General features: G+C 49.9%; 1 protein-coding gene across 1 annotated transcript; it reads right to left on the minus strand.

Moving 5' to 3' along the window:
• Positions 1–9,769: 9,769 nt before the first annotated feature.
• Positions 9,770–11,030, minus strand: LOC144715615 (thaumatin-like protein 1). Its single transcript, XM_078590564.1, has 2 exons — positions 10,954–11,030; positions 9,770–10,619 (listed from the first exon to the last, which is right to left on the minus strand). Exons 1-2 carry the CDS (start codon positions 11,000–11,002, stop codon positions 9,919–9,921), a joined length of 750 nt encoding a protein of 249 aa, XP_078446690.1. The 5' UTR covers positions 11,003–11,030; the 3' UTR covers positions 9,770–9,918.
• Between the last annotated feature and the right edge of the window lie 661 nt (positions 11,031–11,691).

An 11,691-nucleotide genomic window follows, 5' to 3' on the forward strand; every position in this document is an offset into this window, starting at 1 on the left:
AAGCGGCCTGGGGCAGCCTAGGGCGGCCCTGGGCATGCGGCCTGGGGTGGCCTAGGGGCGGCCTTGGGCCGCCCTGGTTGGGCGGCCTTTGGGCGGTCCTGGGCGGGCAGCCTAGGGCGGCCTTTGGGTGGCCCTGGGCAGGCAGCCTAGGGCAGCCTTGGGCGTGCGGCCTGGGGTGGCCTAGGGCGGCCCTAGGCTGATGGACTAGGGTGGCCTACGACAGCCCTGGGCGGGCGGCCTGGGGGCTACCTTTGGCGGCCCTAGGTGGGCGGCCTGGGTGACCTTTGGGCAGTCCTGAGCGGCCAAGGGGGGGCAACCCTGGTGGTGCTGAGCGAGGGTCGAGAGGGGAAGAGAGAAGAGAGACAAGAGAGAAGGAGAGAGAGAGGGAGATGGAGAAGAAGGTGGCCGGCGACGCGAGGCCGCGACGGTGATGGTGGAGGCGGCGGCAGCGGAGGCGGCAGCGGCAGCGATGGGATTGGAGAAGGGATAGGGAGGCTGGGCAGTCCTCCTAAGAAGAGTTAACAATAAACTCAATTCTTGAATAATGAATGCCTAACTGTTTCTTGAAACAATGGCCTATACATATAGGCCTTTGAGGAAAGAGAAAATACAACTTAATGACGAGAAATTAAAGACGAGAGACGTGCTTCGTGTCACGTCAAGGGGCAGTTGTTGACCAGCCGTTGGCGACGTGTCATGATGCGTGAAGGAGCGTGCATGCTTAGAGACGTGCGTGATGTCGGAGTGTTGACTTCGTCCGATGTCGGTGGTGGCGTGTCTGTAGCGGCGGCATTGACTTTGGTTGATAGTGGCGGAGTGTTCGTAGTGGCGGCGTTGGCTTCGGTTGACGGTGGTGATGCGTCCAATGTCGATGCGCTGGTGTCCTTGCCATCAATTCCCTTGGGTTGCAAAGAACTTGACTCTGTCGAGTAAGCGTCGGAGGACTCCAGCAAGAACACCAAGTCTGGGCGCAGGCAAGCCAGGTCCTCTTCCGTGATCCACGTGTCGTCTGTCGATGCTTTGCCCTGCGAAAAAATAAGAAACTTCCGCACCATCCCACCTTTGGTGAAGGTGATTACTTATTCCAATATAGCCTCAAAGTTCTCTTACGAATTGGAAGGTAGTGAGGGAGGAGTGGACAAGTCAAACTCGCTCACCGGAGAGTCCATGGGTGGAAAAGAGACAATAGATGAAAGAGGTGGGGCTTTAAACGCGAATAAATCCGAAATATTGAAAGTAGCGCATAAGCATTTTCCCCTACTCGTTTGAGGATTGGGAACGGCCCGGCACTACGAGCATGAAGCTTAGTAGCCCACTTGGAATAGATCTCTCCAGCCTAACCCTCACCATCACCATGTCACCTTCTATAAATTTGCGAAAACGATGGTGTAAATCTGCGGTCTGTTTATATGAGGTGTTGCTATTTATGATACGTGTATGAATTTCCTCATGCAGACGTCTAATATGAATGGCGAACTCATGACCATCATCTGAGACTCTAGTATGCGGTAACATGGGTATATGGTCGGTGGGTTTACGAGGTGGATGACCGTGTACTATCTCAAATGGACTCATTCCAGTAGTACGGTTGACTGACGCGTTGTAGGCAAACTCGGCACGCGGAATGACAGAATCCCAAGACTTAAGGTTGTCCCCAACCAACGATCGTAATAGATTGCCAAGGCTTCTATTAACGACCTCAATCTGTCCATCAGTCTGGGGATGAAAAACCGTGAAGAATTTAAGCTTCGTTCCCAGTAGATGCCATAGGGTTTTCCAAAAATAGCTAGTGAACCTGACATCTCTATCCGACACTATGCTTTTTGGAAGCCCATGGAGACGGACAACTTCATTGAAATAAAGTTGAGCGACATGAGAGGCATCGGAAGTTTTAAAACATGGAATAAAATGGGCCATCTTTGAAAAACAATCTACAACCATCATGATAGAATCATAACGCTTGTTCGTTCTCCGAAGCCCTAACACACAGTCGATGCTCACATCATCCCACGGTTTCTGAGGGACCGAAAGAGGGGTATATAGGCCAGTGTTCTGTTTAAACTGCTTGGCGAGAGCACACACACGACATTGGGAAATAATATTAGCTACGTCTCGCTTGAGGGATGGCCAAAAGAACCTATGCTCTACCATTGCGATGGTTTTGTCTCTCCCAAAATGACCACTAAGGCCTCCGGCATGCGTTTCCCACACAAGAAAATCCCTAAAGGAAGACTATGGGATACATAGGCGTCGATCATAAAATAAAAATCCATTTTCTATGATATAATCTTGGTTTTCAGGATTCGGGTAATTGCCTAAGGTCTGTAGAATGGGAGCAAAGTCCGGACAATCGGGATATAGATCCTTCATCTGCTCAAAGCCAATAACCTCTACCTTCATTGCGTTCAAGAGGTGGACACGTCTACTAAGGGCATCGGCCACTCGGTTCTCGACTCCCCTCTTATGTTTAAGGACGAAGGTATATGACTGGATGAACTCAACCCATTTAACATGTCTAGAATTTAATTTCTGCTGAAAATGGAGATACTTAAAGCTTCATGATCGGAGTACAGAACGAATTCCCTAGAGAGCAGGTAATGACGCCAATGACATAAGGATTGGACAATTGCGTAGAACTCTTTGTCATAGGTGGAATATTTCAGTTTAGCGTCATTCAACTTCTCACTAAAGTAAGCTATGGGATGATTCTCTTGACTCAGTACTCCACCAATTCTTAATCCCGAAGCATCACAGGTGACCTCAAACACTTTATCGAAATCGGGTAAACGGAGAATAGGGGTCTGAGTCATTCTAAGTTTGATCTCATCAAAGAACTTTTGCGTAGCTGCAGTCCATCCAAAATGATTTTCTTTAAGACATTCAGTCAGGGGCGCCATGATGATACTAAAGTTGGATATGAATCGCCTATAGAAAGTCGCTAATCTGTGAAAACAATGAACATCGTAGGCATTTTTGGGCGTTGGCCATTGTGTAATAGCGTCTATTTTGGCCGGATCGACAGAAACTCCTCGTGCTGACTGATGACTCTCAAATTTGTCATCAAATAATTAAACTTTTTAGTTTTCATTCATCAAAATTATAATGTTAATTCATGCTAATATCATGCATATGCATCATTTTATAAAATCACTAACCCCACTTGATCCTTTGAATCAAGTGGAATATATTTAACATTTTATGGTTAGTAAACATTCAGAGACAGGTTAAGATGATCAAGGAAAAAGACGAGGATCAAGAGGAGCGGGCAAAAATTCAAAGAAGCAGAAATTACGAAAATGCCCCTGGGCATGACTTAAGAGAAACCTATAAATACTCTCTTGAGAGTTGATTTTAGGTTGTCTAGAATTTCTCTCAAGGAAGCTAGGGCTTGGAGAGAAAAGATTTCTGCAGACCCTCCAAGGCTGATGAGCATTGGAGCTGGGAGAGAAGCAAGCCGAGGAGTAGCTGGAGCACGACGATCGCCGCCTTGCCCGGAAGGAGTGACACAAGGAGGCGTGAGCGTTTCGGTTTTGGTACAATCTTCTTCTCCCTTCTAAGACAATCAGGGTTGGGCTGAAGATCACAAGTTGTGTCTTCAGCATTTCCAATTTCTGTTGTTCCTTTGGTTACGTTTGATTTCGAATCCCATAGTTGATTGAATCGTTTTCCATTCTGTCTAGCAAAATTTTCATTGTTCTCGCATCCGATCGTGAAATCCTTCCCTACAGAATTTCCAACTGCTAGCAACCCAGGCCTCAGCCTAGGTTGCCAGCAATCCAAGCAGCGAGCAAGCTCGCCCGCGCGAATCAGCACCGCGAGCAGGCTCGCCGCGTGCCGCGCGCCCAGCGCGAGCTCGATCGTCGCGCAGCAGCGCCTGAGCTTCGCCCGCAGCGCAGCAGCGCCGCGCACGAGCTTCGCCAGCGTAGCGCCCGCGCACAGGCTCGCGCAGCGGCCAGCGCCGCGCCGAGCTCGCCAGCGGCAGCGCCACGCCCGAGCTCGCCGCGGCGCCAGCAGCGCCGGCGCCCAGGCTCGCCCGCGTAGCAGCGCCTGGCCGCTCGCGTAGCGCAGCGCAGCAGCGCAAGCTCACCCGCGCGCCGACGTTCGCGTGCACAAACACCCGTAGGGTGTTTGCTCAATTGCCTCACAGGGCGTAAGCGAACCGTCAACAAAGAAAATTTCTCTGCTGACGGTTCTGCTCAATTGAGTTTTACCAAGATATCTCCGTAAAACTTAACTGAAGATAATTTGACTGAAGAATTAGCTGAATCAATACTTTTAAGGAATTCTCTGCAACTTATTCTGAAGAAAATTTCTACAGAGATTAACACTTGGAATTAGAGAACTGAATAGACTGATTTAATAGAAAAGAATTTTCTGCTGTTTTCTCTGCTTCCTGTGGATCAACCCTTGCTTGCCAAAGGCTGGGAGGTTATAAATTTCGTTGCATAAGCTCAATCCTCACACGAATTCAACTGACAAATAACCAGTAAAAAACACCCTAAAATTGAGTTCATCACTGAAAAGATAAACATAGGAAGGAGACATGATCAACAAGAAACGAACACTTTTTGGGATGTGCATATAACTGTTCGTTTTTCAGGACCTCACACACTACACGTAAGTGATGGATATGGTCGAGTCGGGATTTGCTCTAAATAAGAATATCGTCAAAATAAACTACGATAAATTTTCCTATGAACGGCCTAAGAATGTGGTTCATCAACCGCTGAAAAGTAGTGGGTGCGTTTGATAGACCAAAGGGCATGACTTTCCATTCATATAGTCCATCCTTGATTTTGAAGGCAGTTGTCCACTCATCTCCCGGACGGATACGGACTTGGTGATAACCACTCTTAAGGTCAATTTTGGAGAAAATCCTCGAGCCAGCCATCATGTCGTACATATCATCAATGCGAGGAATAGGAAACCTATATTTGACGGTAATCTTATTGATGGCTCTACTATCAATGCACATGCGCCAACTCCTGTCCTTTTTGGGAGCTAGTAGTGCGGGGACAGCGCATGGAATAAGACTCTCCTAAATGAATCCCTTGTCCAAGACCACTTGGACTTGGTGCTGAAGTTCTTTGTATTGCGTAGGATCCATTCGATAATGGGGAAGGTTCAGCAAGGAAGATCTGGGAATGAAATCAATGGCATGTTGGATTTGATGTATAAGAGGTAACTCATTTGGTAAGTCCTCGGGGAAGACGCTCTCGAATTCAGCTAGTAGTTTGGAAACGTCCGGCGGTAGTGCTGTGGAATCCTCAGAGGAATGATCGGGAATCATAGCTAAGCAAATAGACATTTCACTATCTACTTCCTTCTAAAATTGACAACCGCTAAGAATACATAGACCTAAGGAAGGAGATTTTGGTGAAGATCTTTGAGGAGTTTGAGTATAAGGATGCCATGTAATCTTCTTGCCCTGATGGATGAACGAGCAGGTATTGCTTCTACCATAAAGATGTACATCATTATCATACAGCCAAGGGCGGCCAAGGATAATGCTGCCCACCTTCATGGGTAAAACAATACACAATATCTCATCTTCGTATGACTGAACCTTCAAAGGAAGACGACATTGATTTTTCACAGGAATGGAAGTAGCATTGATCCAAGATACAAAATACGGGTGAGGATGATTAATCAAAGCTAATCCCAGACTTGAAGTCATGACATCAGAAACGGCATTGATACAACTACCGCTGTCTACGATCGTCTTACACATCTTATCACCAATCATCTTAAAATATGTATAAAATATGGATGTCCTCAATGCGGCATTATCGGTAGAAGGTTGGGTGAGAGTACATCGAACTACTTCCCTAACAGATGTGGAAGGATCCCGACGAAGAAGGGATGGTGGGCAATCAGTGATACCAATGAAACCCACCAAATCTTCTTTGTGCATGACTTCATCCTCGATGTAACTATCTACTCTATATTCTTCCTTGTCGACAGGCTGCTCATCTATAATAAGGGTATGATCGGAGGGCTCCCGACCTATATGTAGGGCTCGTGATGGACATTGGAAAGCTCTATGAACCACGTCCCTGGTATTTAAAGCAAGTCAAGCCAGAGGGACCAATTTGTGCCGGATTGGGTTGAGGAGGAGCTCTAGCAGTGGAATCGAGGGAAGATGATGTACGGGGGTTTGGTGTAGCAAAAGACGGTGTCTGAGCTGGAGGACGGTGCTCGGTGGGAGTGCGAGTAGGAGTGGGAGTTGATGGTGGGGTCGGGAGAGCTAATGGAGTATTGCGCTGGGCCACACGGTTGGGGTAAGAAGGATTGGAAGAATGAGAACGATCGGTAAGTGCAGGACGATTATAGACGGGAGTTTGTTATAAGTTTTGACATAGCTCTAGGTCTTCTACAATCTGATAGGCCTGCTCTAGTGTCGTGGCCTTGCAGAAAAGAAGTTCTGTCTCTAAATAAGGATTAAGGCCGGTTCTAAATCAGGAAATAACGACTCGTGGGTTCTCCTCAACTCGGCACCTCATGTAGAATTCTTTGAATTGAGTAATATATTCGGAGACGGGACGTCTACCCTGCTGTAGTTTATGCCACTAATCAAGAAGGTTATATAAATAAGCAAGGGGAACGTATTTCTCATGCAGTTTGTCCTTCATTTGGGGCCAAGTATCAATGCGTGCCTCACGACGGTTATAAATAAAAAATTCAAGGTTCTCCTAAAAGATTTTCGTTTGTCCACCTAGTCTCATCTTGGCGTATTGGACCTTCTGCCACTCAAGCATATTGTACCATTTGAAATAATTGTTTAATTCAGACTCCCAATCAAGGTACTCTTTAGGGTCCCTAGATCCCTCATAGTATGAAACATCGACTTTGACACTACGTTGGATGTGTTGCCACTGATTGTCGTGATCCGCACGGTGATGATCGCGAGGGGGTGCTACATCCTCGAGTGGGTAAGGATCGTTCCTGTCCGGACGATTCCCATTCCACCCACGGTGTCTATCATCAGGCGGATAAGGATCATTCCGAGGAGGAAGATTCCTATCCCGCTCTGGGATCCTCTCCTCCGGTGGAAGGTAATCGTCTCGTGGTGGACGACTTCCATCGTATACCGGGGCTCTATCCACAAGTGGGTAAGGATCATTCCGCGGGGGACGATTCCTATCCTGGCCTGGGGCCCTAGGCTCACGCGAATAGTAATCGTCTCGACGATTCCTATCACGGGACGGAGTTCGAATCTCCAGAGGAATCATATCGTCTCGTTCAAGATGATTCTGATTTCGGCTTCCGGACCTATTCTCGGGTCGTGTAGGATCATCAAAATCTTGATGATTCCTATCATGATCTCAGGATCTGGGTTCAGGCAGATAGTGGTCTTTGCGATCATGACGATGTCGATCGCGACCTTGATTCTCGAGCTGGTAAGTCCGTTCACTAACCGCATCGATCGAACTGGTTAAACGGTTGTCCATATTGGTAATTCGTTTATTCACATCACGAAGACCGTTCTAGACAGCGTCTAACACGCGATCAATGTCCCCACGAGAGGAGGCCAGTAGGACGGACGAGGATAACTCATGGACGGGGACAGACGAGGATAACTCATGGACGGGGACAGACACATCACGACCATCTTGGGCTTGGTCTGTCAATGGAGCAGAGACTCATTTGCCTGAACGCAGATGCATGCAATGGGACTGATGAAATGATGACGTCTACGATGGCCGAAACGACTAGGCTGACACAGGTTACGCTCTGATACCAAGTTAACGCAGGACAACTAAGGGAAAAATGACGATTGTGGGAATGGATAGGACAACAACGGGTGGAGGGGCTAGACGGATTTGGGTGAGTGGATAAAACAGACCACATAAATTCACGCGATCGAATTCGGAACTTAAAACCGATGAAATACTAGTGGTCTAGCCCTGTTCCTCATCGAGGGCAGGAGTACTGTCTTCAACCACCGTGACGATGCTGAAGCACCAAGTTCAATATCCGAATTTACGTCATGAGAGACAATCATGATAGAGGGAATTATAAAGAATTCCAAATCAAATCAAATCAAATCTGACGGCGGAGGAGAATTTTCGCGGAACACTAGACGAAGAACACGACGACTCCAAAGAGTTCAGGTGTACCTCGGCACCGTAGTGCGTGAAGAGGCTATGGGAAATTCTGATTCGTGATGATACTGTAAGATTCCGGGCGTTGACTAGCCCACTGGACGAGAGGGTGTGGGCGTTCCGGGCATTGTACGGCCTTGGCTGAAAATGAGACGGACGAGTGCAGACACGAGCAAGACAGGCGCGCACGGGCTAACTAGGGACGGGTGATCCTAGGGCAGCCTTGGGGTGGCCCTTTCGGCAGCCCTAAGCGGGTGCCCTAGGAGTAGCCTAGGGCGGCCTTGGGCTGGCGGCCTGGAGTGGCCCTAGGCTGGCGGCCTGGGGTGGCCTAGGGCAGCCCTGGGCGGGCGACCTGGGGGCAACCTCAGGGAGCCCTGGTTGGGCGGCCTAGGCGCCCTTTGGGCGGACAGCCTGGGGCGGCCTTTGGGCGGCCCTGGGCAGGCGGCCTAGGGCAGCCTAGGGCGGCCCGGGGCATGCAGCTTGGGGCGGCCTAGGGCGGCCCTAGGCTGGCGGCCTGGGGTGGCCTAGGGCGGCCCTGGGCGGACGGCCTAGGGGCGACCTTTGGCGGCCCTAGGTGGGCGGCCTGGGTGACCTTTGGGCAGTCCTGAGCGGCAGCCCTAGGCGGCCAAGGGCGGGCAACCTTGGCGGTCCTAGGCGAGGATCGAGAGGGGAAGAGAGAAAAGAGACAAGAAAGAAGTAGAGAGAGAGAGGGAGATGGAAAAGAAGGTGGCCAGCGACGGCGACGGCGGAGGCGGCGGCGGTAGGATTGGAGAAGGGATAGGGAGGCTGGGCAGTCCTCCCAAGAAGAGTAAACAATAAACTCAATTCTTGAATAATGAATGCCTAACTGTTTCTTGAAACAATGGCCTATACATATAGGCCTTGGAGGAAAGAGAAAATACAACTTAATGACGAGAAATTAAAGACGAGAGACGTGCTTCGTGTCACGTCAAGGGGCAGTTGTTGACCAGCCGTTGGCGACGTGTCATGATGCGTGAAGGATCGTGCATGCGTGGAGACGTGCATGATGTCGGAGTGTTGACTTCGTTCGATGACGGTGGTGGCGTGCGTGTAGTGGCGTCGTTGACTTCGGTTGACGGTGACGGAGTGTCCATAGTGGCGGCGTTGGCTTTGGTTGACGGTGGCAACGCATCTAATGTCGATGCGTTGGCGTCCTCACTATCAAATACAGAGTGAGAAAGAGATAGATAGAGATAGAGAGAGAGAGTAGGGAGAGAGACAGATACAGAGTGAGAGAGAGATGGATAGAGATAGAGAGAGAGAGAGAGAGAGAGAGAGAGAGAGAAAGAGAGAGAGAGTAGAGAGAGACAGATACAGAGTGAGAGAGAATAGAGAGAGAGACATATACGGAGTGAGAGAGATAGATAGAGATAGAGAGAGAGATAGAAAGAGAGAGAGAGTAGAGAGAGACAGATACAGAGTGAGAGAGAGCTAGATAGGGATAGAGGGAGAGAAAGAGAGAGAGTAGAGAGAGAGACAGATACAAAGTGAGAGAGATAAATAGAGATAGAGAGAGAGAGTAGAGAGAGAGACAGATACAGAGTGAGAGAGATAGATAGAGATAGAGAGAGAAAGAGAGAGAGTGAGAGAGAGAGAGCAGAGAGTGAGAGAGAAAGAGAGAGAGAGAGAGAGAATACATAGGTGAAGTTTAAAGAGGCTATATTATATTTTCTTTTCGTGTCCAAAGAGTCCTAAACCACTGTCACTGGCTTTTTCCTCCAGAACTTAGAACCCAACGCTGATAACGGGGCCAAGCCAGGGTTAACAGCCACCAGCTTTCCATTACTTCAATCTACGGGCAGAACGTGACGAGATACTCGGCAGCGGAGAAGGACGCGCAGGTAAAGACACTGCTGGCGTCGTCAAACGCATAACTATACGCCAGTGGGCACGCGCGCTTGAATACCCTTGAGTATACGCTGGGTTGGCACGTCGCGGCACCGCCATACTCACCGGTGCAACAGTAAACGGGGTCTCCAAACTTCTCGCAAGCGCTCATACAAGCGGCCACCGTCGTCTTATCCTTCTCCAAAACCCGCAATTCCTTAGGGCAGACGACGTTCACGTCAGCAGCGCAGCTCGCTGTAGCGCAACCCCTTCGCGATATCGAGACGGGTACGTTGAAGCCGTCAACGAGGGAAATATCGTAGAAGTCGTTGCCGCCGCCGCCGGCGGCGAGAGTGATTTCTACCAGGGTCGCCGGCGGAGCCCCGGCGGCGCCGCCGCACTCGATTTTTCCGGAGCCGCAGTCGCCTGTGGCGCATTTAAATTGGCCGGGCGAGCTCCCGGCGCAGCCCGTGCGGGCCCAAAACCGCCCGGACCACGCCGGCGGCGCCGCCATGGCCGCGCCCTTGCCGGCGTTGAGCTCGAACCCGGTCTCTTGTAAAGGCGCCGTGCCGGCGCCTGCCAGCGTGCCTACCCATAACGTGGAGTTGCAGTTGTTGAGGAACCGAAACGACGACGCTTGAGCTCCTATGGTCTTGGAAAAGAAAACTACGATAAAAAAGAGTAACTTAAAAGAAGGAAACTTCAGTTCGGTAACGCTCGCCGCTCGTGGGGTGAGCATGAATGAGGAGATTCGACAAGCGGAACGGGACGGAACAATTTCGTTCCGCTTTCGGCAATGATGCAGGATGGAATGGATGACGGAATGGACGGAGGATGGTCGTAAACTTGGTGTAAAATCCAAGACAAAAAAGTGACGGAGCAGGACTTAAAACAATGCATGAAGGCTTTCCTTCGTTTCCGGTTCTATGGTGAGGTAAGGGTAGGAACGGATGACTGACCGACATCCGTCTATAAGCCTTAGTTGGCAGGGAGAGCTTACCTGCAAGTAGGGCGCAGACGAAGATGGGTAAGAAAGAGCGAATGGTCATGGCTGGCGGATGATTTTCAAGATGGTCAGCGGGGTTTATAAATAAGAGTAGTGGGTCATTCAAAGGCAGTTTCTCACCGGCATCGAAGTAATATTATTTTGATTACCCACGATAGACGTATGATCACTCTTGGTACTTGACCATTGACTTGATTTCTTTGACAAATACTTTGTGGGAATCTTCCGATGACAGGTGATTATATCGACGAGAACAACCATTATATTTGCAATCAACCTTACTATCTCAAATTAACTTCCTCCTTTTTTCATCTCCCTTATTTCTTTGCCGACAACAAAACGGCGAAAACTTGGTCATGGTGGGCTAAACGAAAGCGGCGCGGGGCGCCGGCGCCGGCGCCGGAATCGGCGCAGGGACAGCCGCAACAGGCGACTTGAGCGCCACCGCTTCAGCGCTGCAGTTGTCGCGGAGGACGTCGCCTTCTTCGGCGGTGAAGCCAATGGAAGAGAGCATGTTCGGCCAACACTGATGAGTAATGATGCGGATGGCTCGGCAACAGTCTTGGCCGATGTACGCCTCCCCGTTGAGGAAGAATAGCACGACCTCGTTGGTGCACGACCGCAGCTCTATCAAAGCTCCCCAGCAATCGCCCACGCCGCTGCCGCCGTCGGACTCCCCCTGCGGGCTGGCCCATAGCCTGGCCGCGAGCGGTGACTGCAGCGATGAGAAGG

Source organism: Wolffia australiana, chromosome 2, assembly GCF_029677425.1.
Source record: "Wolffia australiana isolate 7733 chromosome 2, ASM2967742v1".
Classification (NCBI taxonomy): domain Eukaryota; kingdom Viridiplantae; phylum Streptophyta; class Magnoliopsida; order Alismatales; family Araceae; genus Wolffia; species Wolffia australiana.